Source organism: Ptychodera flava, chromosome 11 (genome assembly GCF_041260155.1).
Source record: "Ptychodera flava strain L36383 chromosome 11, AS_Pfla_20210202, whole genome shotgun sequence".
Classification (NCBI taxonomy): domain Eukaryota; kingdom Metazoa; phylum Hemichordata; class Enteropneusta; family Ptychoderidae; genus Ptychodera; species Ptychodera flava.
Genome location: NC_091938.1, coordinates 20,890,302 through 20,913,348, shown reverse-complemented (window position 1 = coordinate 20,913,348; position 23,047 = coordinate 20,890,302). Strand labels below are relative to the sequence as shown.

The 23,047-nt window shown below is 35.7% G+C and overlaps 2 protein-coding genes across 3 annotated transcripts in view; one reads left to right on the top strand and one right to left on the bottom strand.

Moving 5' to 3' along the window:
• The window catches only part of LOC139143798 (multiple epidermal growth factor-like domains protein 6), a 435,859-nt gene that overhangs the window by 212,857 nt on the left and 199,955 nt on the right, over positions 1-23,047 (bottom strand). The window lies entirely within an intron of this gene.
• On the top strand, positions 205-22,360 carry LOC139143785 (pleckstrin homology domain-containing family A member 3-like). Of its 2 annotated transcripts, XM_070714336.1 has the most exons (14): positions 205-385; positions 1,508-1,624; positions 2,611-2,763; positions 5,865-5,986; positions 7,840-8,004; positions 10,512-10,553; positions 12,760-12,797; positions 13,495-13,773; positions 14,543-14,628; positions 15,163-15,221; positions 16,342-16,472; positions 17,187-17,257; positions 17,933-17,994; positions 18,138-22,360. In XM_070714336.1, exons 1-14 carry the CDS (start codon positions 220-222, stop codon positions 18,333-18,335), a joined length of 1,689 nt encoding a protein of 562 aa, XP_070570437.1. In that variant the 5' UTR covers positions 205-219; the 3' UTR covers positions 18,336-22,360. The 2 variants fall into 2 exon arrangements, with proteins under 2 accessions (XP_070570437.1, XP_070570438.1); XM_070714337.1 differs by lacking the exon at positions 10,512-10,553.

The following is a 23,047-nucleotide window of genomic DNA, read 5'->3' as shown; positions in this document are numbered from 1 at the left end:
CAGTCCGTTAGAATCGCGCGTAGACTAATCCAAATAAGCGATTGCGTGTAAATCACTCGACAACATTTGAAAAAAATGATATCATTAACTATTTCTGCAGAAAATTTGTGGTAAAGAATAAAAATGTACCATTTTAGTACAAACAGGATATTATATTAGTGCGTGAGCGGTCACGTAAGAGAAACACAGAAATCAATGCGTGTGGCACTGTGGATACGTATGTCAGCCTGGTTTGTCAATTATTTACTCAACTGCATGAGACCGAGGCTGCCAACACATTCAGAAGAACCCACTTGGAAAGAGCTTCCTGGAGCTTGCCTGCAGAAAACGCGAAACATGCCCGAAATGGAGGGAATGTTGTACAAATGGACCAACTATATAAGTGGTAATGTCATTTTAGATGTACCGGTGTCAATATGAAGTCGGTTCCTTTTGACTAGGGGCATTTACAGGATACTTTTTGGGAAGCGGAGGTTATTCTTGTTAATGTTATGACCATTTCCGGTTACAAGACTGTACTGTCGTATGTGTGTCATCACCAATACAAATGATGAATGAAAATGTGTCATTGCCATTACTCAGTAGGCGCTTGTAACATCTCCCACGTATATTGCTATGACACGCCATTCACCAAGAATACAATTTTCCTCTATTGCACATCTTAAAATGTGTACAGTCTGCGCCGCTCCGCAGTGTGTACATATGTCATACAGTCATGAGGAGATGGGCGGCGTATGTGGTTCACTGTATTACATTACTTACCTCTGTAAACATTCGCCCAGAAAGGTGTTCTGCATGCAAACGAATTGAACGTGATTTTATTTAATTACATGCAGTCTCCACTTCCAAAGCATTTCAGAACATACATAAAAGCAAATTTGTTGAAACTTGGGTAGTGCAGAGGTTTCGGAAATAGATTATCCAGTGCCCCTTGGACAGTGCAGTGTACGAAACCAGTCAGTCTCACACTTTACTAACACTACTCAGTTATCCCCTTGGCTTCCGTTGGGTTTTCCCTTTTTAAAACATACAGTTTCCTCTTCAGGGCACCCTCCAACTTAACTTCACTCATTTGACCCCATGTATTTTACTGACCACACGCCCATGTCCTCTAAACCATTAATGATGACATCATATGACACCAATGTAACCGCAAGAAGACATTGCTAGGGGTTGGGGTAGTCACATTTTTGTTACGAGTAATAATTTTGCAAATATGTTATTTAATTTGTTTGTGTGTGTATATATGGTCTGTTTATTAATATGTTAGCATGGCATTTAGAAGCAGGACATGATTGTATGTAACAATATTATTCAAATCATTTAAGTTTTAGAAACTCACCGTAGACCATACAACCATACAGATATAAGCTAAACCAAGGAGGTAGTAGCTACTACCTCCATGGTTAAACCAAGTAAAAGTAGCATGGTTTAGAAGATGTTATCGTAAGTTTTGAAATGGGTTGTCAACAAATAAACAATATACTATGGATGCTTTGGTTAACAGGTTGGCAACCACGTTGGTTTATTCTGGACAAGGGTATTTTAGCCTACTACAAATCGCAAGATGAAATGCATTTAGGTTCCAAAGGTTCAATCAAAATGGCCTGTTGTGAAATCAGTGGTGAGTACTAACAATCATTCTGTTTGTCTGGGATCTCTCCCCAGTTACTTTGTACGCTATACTCCCTCCAAAACGTACTTTAACGAGAGAGTAGTGTACAGCCTAACTGAGGAGAGTTCCTACACAGTAACACTATCAGTATCATTCAATTGACTGATGTACATGAATGCAAAACAGCAAAAATGAATGCTTTTCTGTCAGTTACACCTAAATTACCTCAGTATAAAATCTAGTTGCAACATAGTTGTATACTCTTCCATTGTGTTCATATCCATGACTTTTTGACATTTGGTCAAGTTTGAAAAGTAATAGTGAAGCATGCCAGGACATGATGCCACTAAATTTGCATATTTTACCAATATTTGGGCATTTAGTTGGACCATTTGTAATGCCAAGGTATTTGTTTCCATTGTGGTAAACTGAACAGAATGTCTTACGTATCAGCCCATTGTAAAGTCTCAGTATTGTATTTTGATTTCTTCTAAGCATTGTCTTATTGACCCACTAGTATATATGCAGTATTTGTGTTGCTCGGCATCATGTTACAAAAATAATTTACTTTATGAATTAAATTTAAAGAAAAACTGTAAAAAACATAAAGTCAAATATGACTGCTGAGAAATTTTTTGCAATAACATAACAGAATAAGCAAGTAGCAGAGATGCATCTGTTAGTCATTCATGAACGACCATTATCTCTTGGAAGGGAGTGAGCAAAGAACAGAAAAAGTCTTGCATTTTTCTTTATTTGTTTTCATTCTCATGACAGTAAACTGAAAAAGGATGTTTTACAAATGATGGTGCACACTCTCCCTACTCAGAAAAAGATGCAGGCTCTCCCAGCTCCTTGACTATCAAAGCTTAGAACATAAAAAAAAAAATGCCCTTTGTGGCTCTTTATCCATATTTCGTGTCTTTAGGCCTTGTCTCAGATCTTCCTTTGTTGTCTTATTTTCACTTAATTATCTATCTTCTTTTTCGTAACAGTTCACCAATCTGATCAGTGTCGGCTAGATTTGATAATTCCAGGGGAACAGCATTTTTATGTCCGGGGAACATCACCAGCCGAAAGGCAACAATGGCTAGTGGCATTAGGAACTTCAAAGGCTTGTCTTACAAACACCAAAGCTTTGGAGAATGGTAAGCGTTGCTTTGTTTTCATGGATAATGAAATATAAGCCATTCCATCCAAATGGCATGTAAGCACTGATCAAAATAATGGTGAGATGACGTTTGTCAATATTTTTGAGATAGAGTAAGTCATAAAAGTCTGCATGTTGGCTATTCTGTAAGTCTTGGAGCAAAGCATGTGTGCATTTGTTTTACAGTATTTCTCTATCAGCATGGAGATCATTTAATTAAAAGTGTAGCTCTATGCATATTTTTGTGAAACAGTGAAACGAGAAAAAACACTGACAAATGTCTACATAGTTGCTGTTCTGATTTGTGCTTTCATGTTTCTTGGTTGAAAAGGGCTTGTTAATGTCTGATTGCTGAATCTGGTTCACAATGTAGTGTAAAGCGTAATGTAATTAATTTACTGGTCAGCGTATTAGGAATTCCATATTAAGTCAAATTTTGTGAAAGGTCTCATTTGTACCATCTTTAAACACACAAGAAATGTGAGGTCAAATCTACATCCATTAGTAGTTGTAATTTTGCTATATTTCAGTAATTAGTATAAACCCTGTTGGACAGTATCACTTCCCTATAAATCTACCAAGTCAGTCAAAAAATGGTATTGAGCCAAATTTATTCAAGTACTATGTTATGCTATAACAGGTTAAGTCAGTGAAAATCATATTTACACTTACAGTATCAGTAAATGTTCAAGTCTATGTTAAAATGCAACAAACCGGACATGTGTTATGCCTTACTGGTTTTAGCCAACTTGGATAGATATTTGATCTGCAAGAATGTCATCAAAAATTTGGTATACGCAAACTAAATGGAGACTTGTAATTCTGAACTGTAACCCCTTGGAATAAAAGGATTATTATTTCATACCAGTATATTGAGGTGCAAAGACGTGAAAGTGACTGTGGCATATTTGTTATATACCATGGCTGGCACACGTGCAAGTTCTCGGCAACAGTAAAATCCTTTTTTGACATTCCATGACAGAATTTCAATATACTGTTATGATATAATAGCAATAAACCACACCCAGTAATAGTATACCACTTGATTTTGACCAGTTCATTTCATATTTGCACTCGCTATCACTCATGCAGATACCTGTATATAGTGGACTGGTCAAAATCTTGTTGTATACTATCACTGGGTGCTGTTTATTGCTTAAATATATATTAATATATTTTAATAAAATATTAATACAGTATATTATTAACATGTGTACATTAATACATACACTCTGGCAGAATTCTGATTTCACATGGTAACATGGTGCCTGTACAAATAGATTTTCAAGCTTTGTTATCAATCTACAGTTGATATATTGAACTAGCTTAATTTGAAAAAAAAGAATTAGTCTGACATGCAGGCATGGAGGCAAAATGTCCTCCATATGGTAATATTAACATCAGTTAATTATTTGAAATGAAAAATCATCTCCAAGCCATTACCCACTATTGAAGTAAATTTATTTCTGATTAAAAAATCAATATTTAAAGCATCTTTTGTCAAAACATTTTGGGTTGTCTATTCTTTGCGCATTTTCCCTACATTGTTTGTGAGTTACATGTTTTAATTTCCACCTCAATAGTCAATTGAGTGTTCCCATTAAAAAGATCAATAAATGTAACAAAATAAAAGTAAATATATCGTGACTCTACCGTTCTGCTCCAAAGAATTGTCCATTTGACTTTGAAATTGAAATTTCAGTTAACAAAGCAGCAGGCTTGTTTATTTAATCAATCTTGCTTTGGCTCACATATGTTGCTAGAGGCAGCTCACTGATTACAAATATGTACTACTAGTACATCAACTGCAGACATGATTTGAAATCTCTCACCAGCACTTCTGCTGTCTGTCTGATAATATCAAAAAAAAGGCAAAATATCAAAAATTTATAACCTCATGGGTGTTTATTCATATGTGTGTATTCTGTGCATTATTGCATCACAAATGGAGAATATCATGTTACACAACCATGAGAAAAGTCTTTTCTCTAAATTTTCAACAGAAACATTTAAAAGCTTTCTAAAAATCCTGCAGCTCCTCGTTACATGAAATCTCCTCAACCCGTACATGTACATGGTCAATACACGGAATACTGAAACTCCATACTTGTGTATTTTAGGAAAGTAAAATTAGATTCTGTGTCATTGTTAGTGATGTTAACATAGGTGAAGTGTATTTTTTTCATGCATTTTGTCTACCAGGATATGTTGATCCATACTGGAAATAGATACACAAGTGAATATTTTCCATTTCATAAAAGGCACAAGCGAAAAAAATCAGTCATCAGTAGAGTATTTATAATTAAAGTTTAGACTGGAATAATAAAACTAAACATTTCGTACATCAAATATACTGTAGATGCTATATTGTACATATCAATATGGAATATGCAGTCAGTTTCTCTTAAGGTTCAAAATATCTCACCTGACAGCATATTCCTATGAGACATGTAATCACAGGATATACATGCAACAGCTGTTAATTCAGGTGCCACTGTTCGTTGTTATACATAGTCTGTGTCTATTAATGGTTTGATTGTATAGCACTCTGCTATCAGATGTATGTGTTCTTTGGTCATACGTACAGTAGTATGCCTTGCTGTATGAGCTTTTGCATGCAGCCTTGTATTTCAAATGCTAAAATAAGATTTATTTTAGGATTCATGTTTTGTTCAAATACGATTCATTTGTATCTGTGATCATCAGAAAGGCATTATCAGTAGCATGCTGTATGAGACTACATAATGCAGAGTCTGAGGCTGCACCATCCATAATGATTCATTATATGAATTTTCATTCATAAACAGTGCTCCCTGACACTCAGTGATACACTTTGTGTACGTGAATACATAATCTTTCAATCAAAATGTTTAAGATGGCCAATTTTACAATGGCTTCTATATCTAAATACAGCTGTAATTTTAGTCTGTGAATCTCATTATACGCATTTACAACTGAAAACAATTTTTATGTCCCATTCTCTTTTTCAGTCCTTCATTATGATAGTGTGAACTAATGATCTTATCCACTAGAGTTTTTCAGTCTCATTTCAAGCCAGTATGTTTTAAATAAAGTTTATCTGTTGGTTCGCTTTTTCAGAAGAGTCTAAAGGCACACTGAAGACCAAGATGTCAGAGCTGCGACTCTACCGGGATTTACTCATGCAGCAAGTCCACGCTGTGAAAGCATCAACCAACATACCAGATCAGCCTGACATAGAAGTAAGTCAAAGACTGTCAATTTCTTTAGTGTCCTACACCTACTTCACTTCCATCATTGTTTTGGATCATTCTATTCATATGTTAATAACAATACAAAAGAATGCAATTTCACAACAAAAGAATATGCAAATCATACATTGTTATGTAAATTGCCATCCCTCAGTCTTTCTAAGCAGAGGAGAACACTGCATATACAGGGGTTCCACTTGTGATCACAAGTGAATCCCTGTAACAGGGATTGAATTTATTATAGGATAGAAATTCCAAATTTTATTAGAAATGAGTGATAGGACTCCAACATGTGAAAATGTGAAAGTTCTTCTCAGGAATAAAGACACCAGAAAGCCAAAGGGAGAATTAATACAATCCCTTCATAGGAGAATAAGAAATGAAGGGGTCCTTAAGGGACAACATAAATCAATTGTTCATACATCAGTCCATGCATTATGATGTAAATACTTGTATAGCAAATAGGTATATTTTTAAAATCCTGTGAGTTGGCTTTTTCTGATGTCCCACTGCCTGTCTATTCCTGTCACAGAGCTTGTCACAGTGTATACCAGCAATTTTTCCTGCTGTGATAAAAACTATACCAATTATCAGACATACATGTAGACAAAAACATACAGTAATCATTTGTTACTGAATAATCTTCCAGATCTGCTGGAAAAGATGAGTTTTAGATGTGATATGTGTCAGAATATAGACAGTATCATGAAATAGTAGTTGTACACACCTTTTTTTTTCAGTGTGAATTTCAGTGATACTTTTGCTTTTATACCTGAATACTTGCTAGCTTTTTGCGATAAAACACATATGAACAAGTTTATTCAATGGTATGTTGCTCCTCAGCTCAGAGTCAGAGAACGTTTAATAAAATAGTGAATGAATATTGAAAAAATGATATTTCTTGCCGTAAACAGGTCCCAAGGTTGGCAATTATATTGATAATAAAAATTCACACTTGAGAGCAGTGTACACCCTTATCAGCTATGCCAAGTTTATCAGCACACATTGTAAGCTCAACTGTGTCATCCAATCAAACTTCAGGGATCAGCTTGTGCACTGCAATTATAAAACTGAACACAAATTCAAGTTTGACCTTAACATTGGTACAAACGATGTACAGAATAATAAAGATAGTGTCAACATACTTGTAACCCTAAAATGATTAAAGCAATTTATTGATTGATTTATTTATTTATTGGGAAAACCTACGGGATCTCATCCCATTTACAGGTTCCAAATTTAAAATAAACTTAAAACACAAAACTACAATTACAGATAAATACTGTCACAGAAACAAGTCACGTAGAAAAAATGAGCTCTATATAAAAGGTGGATCCTAAAAAAAACAAACAAGAAAATAAAATTAAGAAAATGACAGGTGGTTGTAGTATATGCAGCAAGAATGAGCTTTTTGCATGTAACTAGATTGTCAAATATAGAATGTAATGTAAGTTGATGGTGCCGTGCTTAAGATCATTCAATGTGTGAGGAAAAAATCACTCGATATAAGTAAAAGATATACCAGTGCTTCCATCTTCTCACCCATATTCCATGCTCTCACTACACATGTATATCAGACCACATTTCTGTGAATAATGGAATTACTGTATGAACTGTTAGAATTTACTGGGTCAGTATCAAGACAGAATAAAATAGAAGACAAGAATTCCCTCTACATTTCTGTCCTCCATGTAATTGATAAATTTTTATCGTCCCCGCATACCAGTTTTATGACTCTGTATACCACTCTTGACATGTACAATTTTCTGTTCAGAGATGTTCAATGATGGCCTGAACACCCACTGCACAGCTTTTTAATTGAGACATATTGACTTGCATTGCAGAAAATCAATGATGCTACATCATTACTATCTGCCACCTGTGACACATTCCTGAGGACGTTACAAGACTGCATGAAAATAGCAAACGAGACATTTACTCCACAGATAAATCAGAGTACAGTATCACCAGGGGTGCTTCCACCATCCCTGGCATCGCCCACAGAAAAGGTAGGTACATGACATACAGGTATGAAGTATTTGTGATAGTGTGACATTTTTCTTCTATAAAACATGTTTGCCATGTGTGTTCCTGTGTCCTCTTACATTGTGAGACTTTAACAGAATTCTTTTTCTCAGTCTTTTAGTCAAACTCTCCACATTTTGTGCATCTCCTGTTGATATAATATGAGAGAGAGAGAGAGAGAGAGAGAGAGAGAGAGAGAGAGAGAGAGATGTACCCACTATTTTGCATGATTTACATGCCTCTGCTTCAAAATTCATTAAGGCTAATGGATGGTGGTCCTCAAGTTTCATTTGTGTAACATCAATGAACTGGTTGTGAACATTGATAAAATTTTGTGTCACAGTCTGGACTTCTGAATTTTCAAGAATAAGCATCAATTTTTACTCACTTCTGTTTGTAACGAGATGTCATCAATGATAAAGTTTCAGATACAAAAAAAATAATATCGACAATCAATGAATGGTGTGATATGTCTGTGGAAATAAAATTTTCTGTCAACAGTCAGCTAACAGGTCTTATCTTTTTTTCTTGGCTTGGCCTTCATCACTCTGACTTTGACCTTTCACTGCTCTGCACATTTTCTTGTTGCTTGACAACACATTGTAACCTATCACCATGATTAGTTTGGCATGTTTATCACTGAAGAACCTCCCATTTTGGTCAGTGACTGATGAAACTTGTGTCCTTGCCATTAATGTTTTTATTATCCAACTGTGTGCATTTTTCATGTGGAAACTACAGATTAAATTTCCAGCAATCTCTTCTGCTACCAATCCCTCGCATAATATCACAGATTACATGAATTAAGCTTGGATAATGCAGTCATGTGTGCCTGATAAATGGAACTCAGTGCATTTAAAAGGAAGGCGGTTTTAATGCTATTTAGATTATAGTGTACAATTAATGACCGTTATTAAACCATGGAAACCATGCATATGTGTAATATTTGATAACCATTCAGATTTTGTTCTGAAATGTTTGTTTTTCAGAAACCTGTCCTCAGTGTTTAATCTTCCAACATCTTATTTCATATACATACACACACATATATATATATATATATATATATATATATATATATATATATATATATATATATATATATATATATATATATATATATATATATATATATATATATATATATATATATATATATATATATATATATATAATTTTAATTATTAAGGTTCAAATTATAACTGTGTCATCCAATTTTTACACTTCCAAATTTTCATATAGGGAGAGGGGAGAAAGGTTTGAGGAGAAGTGCAATGAGTTTCATTTCCAATACCAGTGTTTTAATTTTATCCATGCTACCTCAGCAGCAGATATTACTCTCTGTAGGAAATTACATCCAAGTCAATTACAATCAGCAGTGTTTTGAACGATATTGAAATACCAAAACTAATAGAATCTGAACTAAAAACTGAAAGTGTTATTGAATTAAATGTATTTGCAGTGTCAACATGTGGAAAAGCAATTTCTTGTTTCCGTAATGAATGCATCATAACCTATGTCGCACTCACTTCCTGCATATGTAGGTCCAATTTGAAACTGTAAAAGCAATGATTTTTAAGTGCTGGTAATATTTCACTTTGTAAGTGTCATAACTTTTCCAGTCGCACACTCTAATAGAGCAACCCTCATTGTTTCCATGTCAGAGTCAGAAGCAATGTGTGTATATCAGTGTGGATGGACATGTGATTGTGATGTCTACTTTTGTCCAATCATCTTGTCAACCAGAGATCAAACTTCTCCCTGTAGTGTAGATTTACTTCTGCAATCCTTTTTCTGCAAAGTTGAATCCCGTTGAGTTGGTCCCCCCGTTTTCTGCCCAAGAAACCTACAAAAATGTAAAAAATATAAGCATGAATCAGATTAAGGTGTAATTTTGCAACAAAAATCATCTGTTTTCACACTTTTGATTGATGTTGAAAAGATAACATACCACAAAACAAATGGAAGATTTGTGCAAGATAATGTAGTTTGATGTGCAATACATGTACCCTGTTAACCCCCAATTCCCTGTAAACAGGTCCATAATCACCATTGTTAACAATTGGTTTGGGCCAAACCATTGTGGTGAAAGGGTTAATAACAGGCCTATTCTCACCCAATACGATATTGTTATTATGTACTGAAACATCTTTGGAGAAAGAGGAGCTGCCTGTGTATCAAATTTCTCAATTTTCCTGTGTTTTGAAACCTAACAGAGGTGTAATAACCCAGTTTTAGTACACAGATTTCAGTGAGTTCTTCAAACGCTCTGCCTGAGACAGTGAGAGGGTGCACAACAATGATTTGCTGTTTTGCAACACTGCATACTAATCAAGTGGGTTTAGTCTGGGACCTGTCCTCGGGTAAAGTGTACGCTATGCTCTCACAAAACTTTGTGAGAGCATAGCGTACACTGTAACCAAGAAGAGACCGCAGACTATTCCCAGTTGCGCATTCTCTGATGCTGACATTTCTTTGCTTTTCACCGTAGATAAGCCATGATGGAACACCTTTACAATCTTTGCACACTAAGGTATGTACTAGCGTGGCTCACATTGGAAATTGCTACTAATCATGATCAATTAAGCATATTGTGTCACTGATCATTGTTTTTAATGGCTAATTAATTACTCTTTAGAGCTGGGGAATGAATATTCATATAATTTGGACGTTGCACTCTAAATACTTGAAGCTGATTAATTTTGTTATAACTTTAGATGAATATGAATTTCTTTGGAATAACTACATTTTAAAGCAGTGGGAATAGTTGAGAGGTCATGGTAGCTTTTCTTTTTCATGAAAATATTAACTTTTACAAGTATTCGAAAAAAAAACACGTGTTGTCCTGTATAACATTCCAAAATTTATAAAATTTTACAAAGAATCTCAAATTTTCTTGTCCATTTAGACACACACCTTATAAATTACTCAATTTCCATAAAAAAGTTTCATTTTGTTCATTGTTTTGACACTTCGTTTCTGGTGTTGTTTTCCAAGACTTTGAACTTTCAAATGTAATGCTGGTTTTTTTTACTATCTAACAACACACTGCTCTCTGAAATGGGTATTAGAATTAACATTTTCAGTAAATGTACAAAGAGTAAAGTATAGTATGCGTATCGCATAACCTGTTGCATTTTTCACATCGCATTGCATTCACATACGCATCGCATCAGCATTGCATCATTATCTGCGTGCATTGCATACACATGGCATCAACGAAAGGGAGAAAACGTAGATCACATAGTAACAGCCTCAGGATGCATGGCATTGCATCACATCATTATTGTCTTGCTTAGCATACGCATCGCATCATTGCCGCAGCCGAAGGATGCATCGGATGGCATCGTATTGCATCCATGACCTCAGGTCCCATTGCAATCCAGGATCATTGTTGTAATGAAAAGATACATATTCACTTTCTAGTTTATTTTATGGTCGCAACATTTCTCCTTTATGTTTGCAGGGAAAACTGTGTGCCAATGTGATGCTCTCTTTTCTTTTTGTATCGCAAGTACATCCTCCTCTGTTCACAGGATACAACATGTCATTTATTATACTCCCATGTACAATGGACAAATTTGCAGGTCTCTCATGGCTGTTTGTTAGCTAGATGAAAATATATTCCCAATTTGATAAAATATTACTATTCAAAGTTAAACTATCCTGCTCAGTAAACTGTCAAATATAATTACTGGATAACGACAACTATACTTGTTAAAAAATCAGGCGAAAGCAGTATTCCAACAACAACCGTAAATATGACCTCCCTTTATTGCAAACTTCCCAATAAAATATCAATAAAAGATTTGCCCTGAAACGTTTGGGAATGTCTGTTGAGGTATGATTCGGTTATATCTATACTTTGAGCGTGTTCCACAGAGTATTCAATCTTTTACTTCCGACTCGGAGTGCAAACTCTGACATGCTTTCTATACTTATTTACATTTCAATAATTGTCAGTGGCTGACTTTATCTGTACTGACAATTCAATGTAAACATATACGGCAGTGACAAAAGTTATTTTCAAGTTTCATGAACGTTTCCATGGAAACCTTTGTAGGCATGGAGCATGTTATCAATTTTAGAATGCAGACTGTAGGATTTTGATATACATTGTAGTAGTACATTGAATAAAATATATTGTAGGGTCTGACAAATTTTTAGATAGCATTTCTTTCCAAAGTCAGAGGTTCCATGAAAAAACTATATCATTATCAGCTGTGAAGAAAACTATATCATTATCAGCTTTCAAAAGTCAAAGAGTTTCCGTGAAGAAAAGCTCCATCATTATCACAACTATTTGCAATGTTTGCTGCACAGCTCCCAGAAAGGGAAAGCAGAGAGACGAGAGCTCTGTCATATCATGAATACTGAAAAGTCATTTGAACATACCAGTTGTAGGCTTCCCAATTTGCTGTGTTTCCCTTGTGACATCCCCCATCAAAATAAGTGACAGGTTCTGACCACATCTATATTTTAGTCTTTGCTTATAGATGTTTTAGCTTCAGTTAGTCAAGATATGATGTCAGACCTGCCCTTTGAAATTATTATTTATGCTTGTATTTCAAATGTCACATTCTTAACCTACTGTATTCACCTTGATTCCCTATGAAGAGGTCCACACTCACCATTGACAACAATGGATTTAGGTGAGACCATTTTTGATAAAGGGGGAGATCTGGACAGGTATATCAGCCACATTAATCATGCTGAGAATGTTCTTTTGTTTATAACAGAGAAACCCGTACATGTATAGAAGCCAGTCAGTGGACAGGTAAGTCGTCTTGTTGCCAAAATAGAAGAGCGATTTAACCAATAAATCGTTCTCTCTCCACAGGAAGTGAGTACAGATGTGTGCATATGTGTATATAATTGGTTGTCTTTGACACACTGTATTCAATACAATCAATCTAAGATATCAGATGAGACTTGGTTTTCAAAACTTCAACTTTCTGCTAATTCAACTTGAAGGAAGGTATCACAATTCATGTGTTTATACTATTTCCATCATTAACTTCTGGACAAGTAATCAATGTAAGATACCTCACTCTGTAATATAGGAATATGATTTATCATGAGTGATCATGAAAAATTAATCCATCTGCTTTCACATCAAAGGGAAAAAAATCGTTGAAGGATACAATTTCTCAAACTTTCAAGATTTTAGCATGATTCTATGATACCCTTAATTCACCCTTTCCCTACAATTTTTTGGTCAAATCTCATTGTTTTCGATGGAAAAGGTGGACCTCCACTTTTGAAAATAGGGGTGAAATGGTAAAGCTTAACAGACAAAGATTCAAGATATCAAAAATATTTAGAAGGCAAAGTTTGAAAACTGATATTTGAGAATTGTTGCCAGTGTTTCAATAACTATATTTTCAGTCACTAGTATTTATTAAGTTTTTAGTATGGCATAAAACTATTTATGGAATTGGTTTGTCAAATCTCAGCATCCATTCCCGTCACAGGTATACACCGCCATCACATAAAGGTTCTGCAAAGACAACCTACAGAAACTTAGAAGAACTGGCCAGTCGGCCAAAGTACAACAGAGCAAGGTCACATTCAGGGTCATCGTCCTCGCCCCAGTCGTTGTCGGCGCCAGCAACTCCAACATCATCAACTACGCCCGATGGCATTCTTAGCAGTAGTAACAGCACCAAATCGTTAGCGCTGGAATCGTCGTCGAAAAACAGCAACCAAATAGAGGAGAGGCCGATGACGATATTCAGTAACATGAAATTTAGGTATTTCTGGAAAGTTTTCATCTAAAACTAAAGTACTTGTGGTTTAACCTGTTCACCCCCAATTCCCTGTAAACAGGTCCACATTCACCATTGATAACAATGGGATTGGGCCAAACCATGGTGGTGAAAGGGTTAAGGTAGAATGTGCCTTGGGGACAGATATTTGGACTCTCAAATTTTTACAATATTCATGTGGCCTACTGCTTGTTGGAGTTCATTTCAAAGCTGGTGGAGCAAGTAAAGTTTTACCGGCTTAGTTTTGTGAAAATCAAGAATTTCATCCCCCTTTCAAGATAACACAGGGATGGCGGCCACTTTGTCAGAATTTTTAAATATCTGTAAATACTGAGTAACTTGTTTCTACAGAACAAAACTTTGCAAGCTGACTCTAGATTTGTTTTCTTTATTTTGAAAGAGAATGGTTAAAAGTTTGCTTGACGAAAATTTAAACGAGTTTTAAGTTCATCAATTTTGAAGGACATACTACCTTAAATGCAATAAATTCAGGGGTTTTTTTTAAAGATAAGGCACACTCAATGCAAGCCTAAGAAATTATGAAAACCCTTTATATCTTACTTATACTGACTGACATCACAAAAATGACACATTTCAGTTGCTTTGTAGAAGAGAAACATTTAATTGATTTGTTTCTGACTTCAACACTTTGCATATTTCATTGTTATCAAGAGATAACTCTGTCAGCTTCCATTTTCAGAATGTCTAACTTACATCATTTACTCATCACAGATGTCTTCGCTCTTTTTGTCAGTTTTACAGATATTGAAACAACACAAGGCGACAATATACCAACAGCTCCATTTTTAGAAGCCTTCAGAAACCTTCTACCACTTTTTGGTAAGTCATACCATATATTACATTACCCTGTTCACCCCAGTTCCCATAAATAGTTCCACACTCACCATTGATAACAATGGGTTTGGGCTAAACCATGGTGGTGAAAGGGTTAAGGTAGTTGGGCATTTTTCCTAACACTTTTCATAGGAAACTCTGCACCATTCTCTTTCAAAATCAAGACTTCAAATCAGGATTGTCAAGCAAAATGTAGTACCTGAAGAAACATATTACCTAATATCTACCAACACTTGAAATTAAAAAGGGCCACCATTCCTGTTTGAATGCTATGGGGAAAATATAAATTTTTGGATTTTCACAAAAATAAGCCAGTGAAAATTATTTACTTGACCTTCCATCCTCCACAAGTTGTAGACCAAACCAAAACAACCGTATTTTAAAAGTGTTAGCATCCAATTCATCAATAGCAATTTTAAGTAAATTAAACCATGTTTATATTTTTTCATATCTACCATTTGTTCTTCAAAAGATCCTTTGACAATAGAAGCTTACTAAACAGTGTACACTTTGTTACAGATGCCCTTGGAGCCACCACATTTGCACCAGTAAAAATGGACATCCTTGGCAATATCAGGGTAGGTGTCTTCTACAAATACATGCTCAGTTTTGTTTGCATAAGGGAGATAATTATGATGTCAACTCTCAGAAATACCTGAGTTAAATTGTTTCTTTGCGAATTTTTGAACCAATTGTGGCAGTAAATCTCTGAAATGTTGTCATAGGTCACCAGGGGTCAGGGTTAGCAATGCTGTCATAGGTCAACAGGGGGTCAGAGTTCAAGGAGTCAACCACTGTATGTCCATAACAGACAGATACACATCTGCAGAATCTGATGATTTTGATCGCAGTGACTGGGAAGTATCCATGATATGATTTTATCAGCATAAGAGAAAGCAGTGTATGTAGACATATTCTAAGAAACAGAATATGTCTTCATTCAATTCAGGCTGTACTAACAGTTAGATGACCCCAGTAATATTGATTAGCTAAACTTTGAGTAAGAGAAAGACAATTTAATTTGCTACACTGGTGTAAAATGTGAACATTGATAATTTTCTTGATTGTGACCTTCCATACCTCGAAATTGAAAGATTAAAGCATTTGCTCAAACTTTCCAATAAGAGAATTGTAAGCCATTCCTTTTTGAAATCCAGAATATAAATCGGGGTCACCATACAAAATTTGGTACTGGGAAAACAAATAACCATGTACTTGCTAACACTTGAAATTCAAAATGTCCACCAACCCTGTGTTACCTCTTTGTGGAAAAATGTAATTTTTTGATGTTCATGAAACACAAGCCAGCGTAAACTTAAGTTAGTCTGTGAACTTCCAAGTGAGCACTGGCAAATGGTAGACCAAAAATGTATTGTAAAAGTTAAAGAGTCAGGATATATATCCCCGAGGCACATTAGGCAATCAAACTCCTCCACTTGGTCATCATAGGCTGTTATGAATGACAAACTTCAATCATTATGTTTAGGTTACCAATATATTTAATATACATCTTCTCAATATATTTCTCATAAGCATCAATTTTTCATTTTCAGGTAATAATAAATAATAGTGCCTTTGAAAAATTTGGCAGAATAAAATTCTCTTTACTTGTGCTTTTAATGTGAATCATTTCATCTGTCTTTTCTTCTTGAAAGTTGAAATCTTGTATTCTCTTTCATCTCACTTTTGCTCTCACAGAAAGTCAACCAAAAGTACTTGACAGATCCGGAGAAGTTTGCTTACTTACAACTGATCGTAGAGCAAGAGATGAGGTCCAACACAACCAGGGTCAAGAACTCTGCCACAGATGCATTGCTCTGGCTGAAAAGGTAAGCTTGACTGAACTGTAAACTCCACTAGCAGTAACTTTGGATGTGTTTTCCAGTGTTTTTGTTGAACAGTCTGTAATTTGTAGCACCTACAAACATCAGCTTCTCATTCAATTAATCTTGAATTTTGAAGGTAATAATTTAGGAGCATAATTTTAACAAATCATCTTGAAATTCTAAGTCTCAAATCGTTCGTAAATTGATAAAATTGAATTAGCCTTCAGCAAACAATACCTGAGTGCACAAATCAAGGAGAATTGTGGGTAACCTCACTTACTATGCATTACACCAGAACATGAAACATACCAAGTCTGCAGACACCTTGCACTGCTTTCATACAAAATCAAATGGTTCATTGACTATTCTGTAATTCCAGAGTGTATCCACAGACCCTAGAAAAAGATTTGCGTATATGAAAAACCGTGACAAGAGCTGATTGTTGTAATCACTCACCATCCTCAGCACTGCTGTTGTGCCTCATAGATTTATAACATTGTTATTGAAAAGGATACAGCAAGATGTTCACAGCTGTTTCTCTATTTTGATATTTCATGATTTATGATGGAGTTTTGTCGTGACTTTCAAGTGCAGCCAAGATCCAATATAGCCAATGTGAGCTCTTCCAATGCCATTTATGACCACATTTGCAAACTGTTACATGTATTCAGTATGTGTGTGTGTGCCAATATCTGTGTCTTTTGCAATCTGTTTCAGAGCTTTAGAATACACATATGAATTTCTGGCAGAAATTGTTAGAGGAGAAAGGGATTTGAGTGTTGCTTCAGGTGAGTAGGACACGTAATATTGCCTTGGGTTGGTTAAGTTAATTTGTCAATGTGTGCACACTGCAAAATCATCGAAAAACCATTGACAGCAGAAAAATATCTAAAAGGCCATTTGAAATAAAAGCCTCAGATATTCACAGCAGTTAAAGTACATTCAAGTTTAGATTATGGATTTATGTAAGGGTGACATTTTTTATTTTTGTGTTTCTCATCTCCCGACCGACCGTAAATTTCAGCCCCGACATGAAAATAAAAAAAATTTTTTATTTGCCCCGCCTCTGAGGCGATCATCCTAGCAACAGCACCACCGTCAGCAAATTGTGAGATTGCAGCGACTCAGACTGAAAGGACAGAGAGTACAGAACACTGAACTGAAAGACAAGAAATTGCAGTGACTGAATGGACAGAACATTAACTGAAACAAATACACAATTTTTGTACTTAAATAAATTGTAGAGACTGAATGGACAGAATATTGAACTGAAACAAACACAGGTTTTTTATTTTGGTATTTGTTTTGTTTTATTTCGACCGCCCGCCCTGCCCAAGTATTCCTCTGGAGATTAGAAACAAAAAAATAAAAGGGTCACCCTAATACAATATTGCACCATTGGTGTAGTATGAAGACACAAAATTCTAATTGTATCTTTTTTGTGTCTTTCCTTCTTCCCCCAGGTAATGCATACGGCAAATCTCTGAAGAAATTCCACGGCTGGGTTGCCAGAGGAGTTTATGCTGTAAGTTGTAACACATTTGTACACACATTACTGTTTTCCTACCGGCATCTTCTGATGCCAAGACTCAGTTTTATATGAGCTGTTACGAGACCCTTGTACGCGTCAGAACTGTTGATGGATAAAACTTCTCCTTTTCTCTACAGCTTGTCGCCAAAACCGTGCCTTACTACCAAGACTTCATATCGCTTTTGGCACTCAGCAAGGCAGACTATGAGAACCCGAACTTCGAGAAGTGTATGATTGAGGATCTGGGACGGTACTCCAGGGCAATGCACGACGTCCTGGTCATACTACAAGACTTCTACACAAAACATGATCTGGATTTCCCAGATCAAGTCTGATTGGCTCCCCTTTGTGGTCATGTGATGATCACGTGATGTTAGATCCTGGGCAATGTGGAAGATGGTTTTCAGAGTATCAATTGTCTGCTGGTTAGAGGATGGGCATAGCTGTCAGCTGATCATTGTTAAAATGTACCTTGGTCACATGCCATATTTTGGCAGCTAAGTATTTCACAGATTCCTGATCCAATGTGATAAATATTGAAATTCAAAAAAATGAGTTAGACATTGCAGTGTAGAGAAATCACTGTCCAGTTTGCTTTGATCGGTTGAAATCATTTGTGTTTCACAATCTGCATGCTCATGTTTACAGTAAATTTGTAAAGACATGTAATGTATTCAAGATTGTGTCCAGGTTAGCAGGTGTTATCGAAAGAGCCAAAAAGTACAACAGGTAATTTATCAGTATTTCCCCCGAAGTATTATATATTACACACCTTTGTAACAGAGATGCAGGCCGTGCATGAATGAAGATGGAGTGTGTCTTGACATGATGAGTGAGGTTGGATAGCATATACAATGCAACAAAAGCCATCAAAGCAACACAGCCATCAAGTGACAGCAAGTTTGCTGTAACTACCATGTGGAGAACATACCAGAATTCTTTCTTTTTGTTCGTTTGTTTGTTATCACTTTTTCTCTGTACAAAGGTCAACACTTTATGTATGATTTATTGCATGTCTGTCAAGGCTTGACAAACTTTTACTCGGAGCTTTATGAATTTTTCAGTCTTTGGTGACAAAATTCGACTGTCCCATACATATTGGACTTTGAGTAAGATAACTGTAAGTTACATAAATTGTATATTTTCACTTCTATCATTTGAAGTTGTGTTCTGAAGTACTTGTACTATGTGTATTTTCAGTGTTTTGTGTGAAAATTATCACAAAAGGTGCAAAACTCAATCAGATTCTCTTGTAACGTCCATTTCTTTCTTGATATAATGGGAACTTTTATGTAATATACAACAGGCAGTAACTGTAAATTTTGGATGTTTTCAGGACTTTTGATGAAGTACGTCACTGTACAATTATAATTGTTCAATTTGCATTGGGAAGTTTGAGTTAGATACAGTTCAGATATAACAAACAGCTCGTGAGCACAAACTATGCAGTAATATTTTGTCAATAATGAATGAAACTCAAGACTTGAAGTTATTTGTGAACAGGGAAAATGCATTCATGACTGTATAAGATATATCACTTGGTTGATATGTGGACGGTCCATTGAGCGAAGGCCCTCGGCATGCCTTGCCACAGCTATTGGTAGGGTGTAAAGCATGGTGTGGATAATACCTTTGGAGACAAACCGAAAGGAGTTTCCTAGGGGACTGTCAGCTATGTACGCAAATACAACCCCAACCCTAGTGACTCTTTAGGTTACCAGTGATTAATGCAAACTGCTAATCTGTGTCTCTGGTGCCGACTGATATGCATTGACATGCAATATATTGGATACAGTACACCTGCACATCATCAAAATCTAGTATCATTTAAATCTATAAAAGTTGTATCACCTTTTATCTCAAGTTTTTCATGATGATAACAACTTACTGGCAGCTACGCAGAGATCAATAATTGTATTATCTTATTTGGTTCTGAAAATTTAGCCTCATCATGGTTTATACTAAACCCATTGTTGTCAGTGATAATTATGTACATGTTTACAGGGCATTGTGGTAGACAAATTAAAGAAACCTTTGAAAGCGTAGAGTAAAAAAAGATGTAAACTGTTCTCCTAATTTCTTAAGGAAAGTTCCCGTTTTTTGCCTGGTAAATTATTTGCAGAGCTAAAAAAATGATTATACAACTGAAGCATTTGCAATACTTTGCATTAAAATCTATAAAATAGTCAAAATCTTGCATACAACAGCATGCACTTTGCCCATCAACAAAAAATGGAGTTGTGGACATTTTTCTGAAAAGGGGGAAGTATGAGCTTAGAAAGCGTGGGAAGAGACTTTGTCAAGTTTAACCCATTCTGACCATGGTTTGACCCAATCCTATTGTTTTCCTTGGCAGAGTTGGACCTCTACATTTGGAAATAGGGGTCAAAGGATGAACAGGATCCTTTCATTACTTTGTAGTTGTGCACTTTTCCCTCAGTTTTAAAGTAGTATGTGCCTGGAAAGTGAAACCCTTAAACTTTGTAACTTTCCTCAATGAATCTTTCCATCATATTCTTACTAAATCTAGAATAAAAATCAGGGGTCACCTTGCAAAGTTTGGTACTGAAGAAACAAATTACCTAACGTTTCTAAGCGTATTTGATATTCAAATGGCCCTACTTTAACTCCTTGGGGAAAAAATTTGTTTTATATTTTTGAATAATCGAAAACAGGGAAAACAGTTGTTACTCCAAAAGCTTTAAAAATTGGCCCTGCCAGACCAGAAGAGAATTGAAAAAATTGAGTCTGGATATCTGTTCCCAAGGTGCATTCTTCCTTAATTTAAGCGTTTAATGTTAACCTTTTCACCTCAAATTCCCTGTAAACAGCTCCGCAATGCCCACTGATTACAATTGTTTTGAGTCAAATCATGGTGATGAAAGGGTGGCAATGAATATAATTTCACTGAGGTGGACAAATCTTTTTTCAGTGGAAACTCGGTTACCACATAAAAAACTGAACTGTAAATATCACATCACCATCCTGTACATTTTCAGATGCAAATGTAAATATGGTGCAAGAGCAAAATCAATGGCTAAAAAATATTGCCAAAACTACCACTTTTTAATTTTTTTATAGTGAGTGTTTCAGAAAATCCTTTCTAGTGCGGTCAGCAAAACAACCTGTTGACTTGCAGAACATGTCTTGAAATCAACTGGATATCTATGAAATCAACTGGATATCTATGAAATCAACTGGATATCTATGCTGTAGCATATTGGTGCATTATACAAGAATTTCAAATTATCTCTTGAAATGTTAAATTTAAATCTCTATCAATACATTGACAGTATTATTCTCCACACCAACATTTCTAAATTTGTTGTTACGCATTAAAGCCTATGGAACCAGAAAATCTTTTCATAGGTAACAAAACAAAATACATTAGCATCATTAAGAAATGGCAACTTGGACATTTTAACATTAACAGACTTTTGACCAGTGGATAATAGGTTAGTCAATCTCTGCTGTTTGTACTGTGAACTGTTTTTCTTTCAAAACAGAGATCTTTCTGTCAGATTCATTACTAGGGTAATTTTTCCCATGCTAAATGGTTCATCTTAGTTCAACATTTTTTCAGCCAGAAGATCTCATGTTCACAACACAATATCTCACCGTGTGCTTCTATTGATACAAGAAACACTCAATGGAATATATACAGTCCACAACATTGTAGAACACAAAAGAGTCTCCCATTGACATTCTCATTCAGTTGCTGTGGCCTCAATGTAACCTTTTCAATAGCATGGTTAGGCCCAAACCCGCCATTGTCGATGGTAATTATGGATCTATTTTACCAGGAATCTGGGATAAACGTGGAGATCCATTGCTGTCAAATTCCAGTACAACCTTAATCTTTGTATTGAAAAGTTTGGCCTTTGCAGATGGGGCATTACTGGGAGAAAGTTTAGTTAAAAATTTAGAATACTTGGAACAGTCATTCCAATTTGACCGCTGAGAGGCAGTCATATTTACCTGTACTTCATAAAACTTTATAAGTTGATTTCTACAGATGTGACAGAACTGATTTTCCAGTTTAATTTTTGAAGTGAAAAGGGGAAAAAGCTGAAGGGCTGTAAAGCCTTCTGATCACATGTAATCATCCCTCCAATAAATGTGTCAGATTCTCCATATGTATATCCTGTTCATTTAAGTAGTCGGTGTTGTAATATTTTTTATTTTCAGAACAAATGTACACTATATTTTTTTTTGCCTCTGTTGCATGCCCGAATGGAAGGGAATGTGCAATGCAATATTTTTAGTAAAATGTTTCTGAATTTAGCATTCTGAATTTATTAAACAAGTCAGAACTATCGTTTTTTCAGACAATAAAGAATTATTGTACTGTATACAATAAGTGTGTGTGTGGTTTCCTTCAAAATCTATGTGAATATAGACTGGCAAGTGGTTCCTCAAAATGTTGGATATTCAGTTGAGTCAGGCATACTGAACTGGGGTACCTTAGCAGAGAACTTTTTCTACATCCAAGGCTTGAGGCATCACTTCTGTTTAACTGTGTGAGGATGGTGCACACATACAACATCAGCCACCTGGCAGCAGTTGGGGGGGGGGGGGGGCTGTGTCAGAATGCCTTACCTACTATACCAGTATACGATTCACTGTCTAGAATAGAGTGGCAGACATGCATGATGCTCCATGCTGGAATATGAAAAAATGGGTTTACATTCCATTAAAAGAATCACCCAAAGTCCTCCAATCTCTATGTCAGTTGGAATGATAACATTAGTGCCTTTCCACTCTTAGGTCACGCCGTACTTTCACAAACTTGAACTTGCATGTTCAATATCAAACATTCCCTGCTGTAACTCAAGTGATTATATGATCATCAAAACCCTACTGTCAACCCGGTCAAAACCCTACTGTCTTTCCCCCCCCAAAAAACTGCTTGAGTGAAATAAATGAATCAAGGGATACAAAACTTTGGAATTCGTTTCACTTGTTTGTTAAATCAAAATAATAGAGCAGAAATTGGTCAGCCTTTAAAAGCAGTTTTCACTGCAAGTTACCATACGTTTAAAGGACT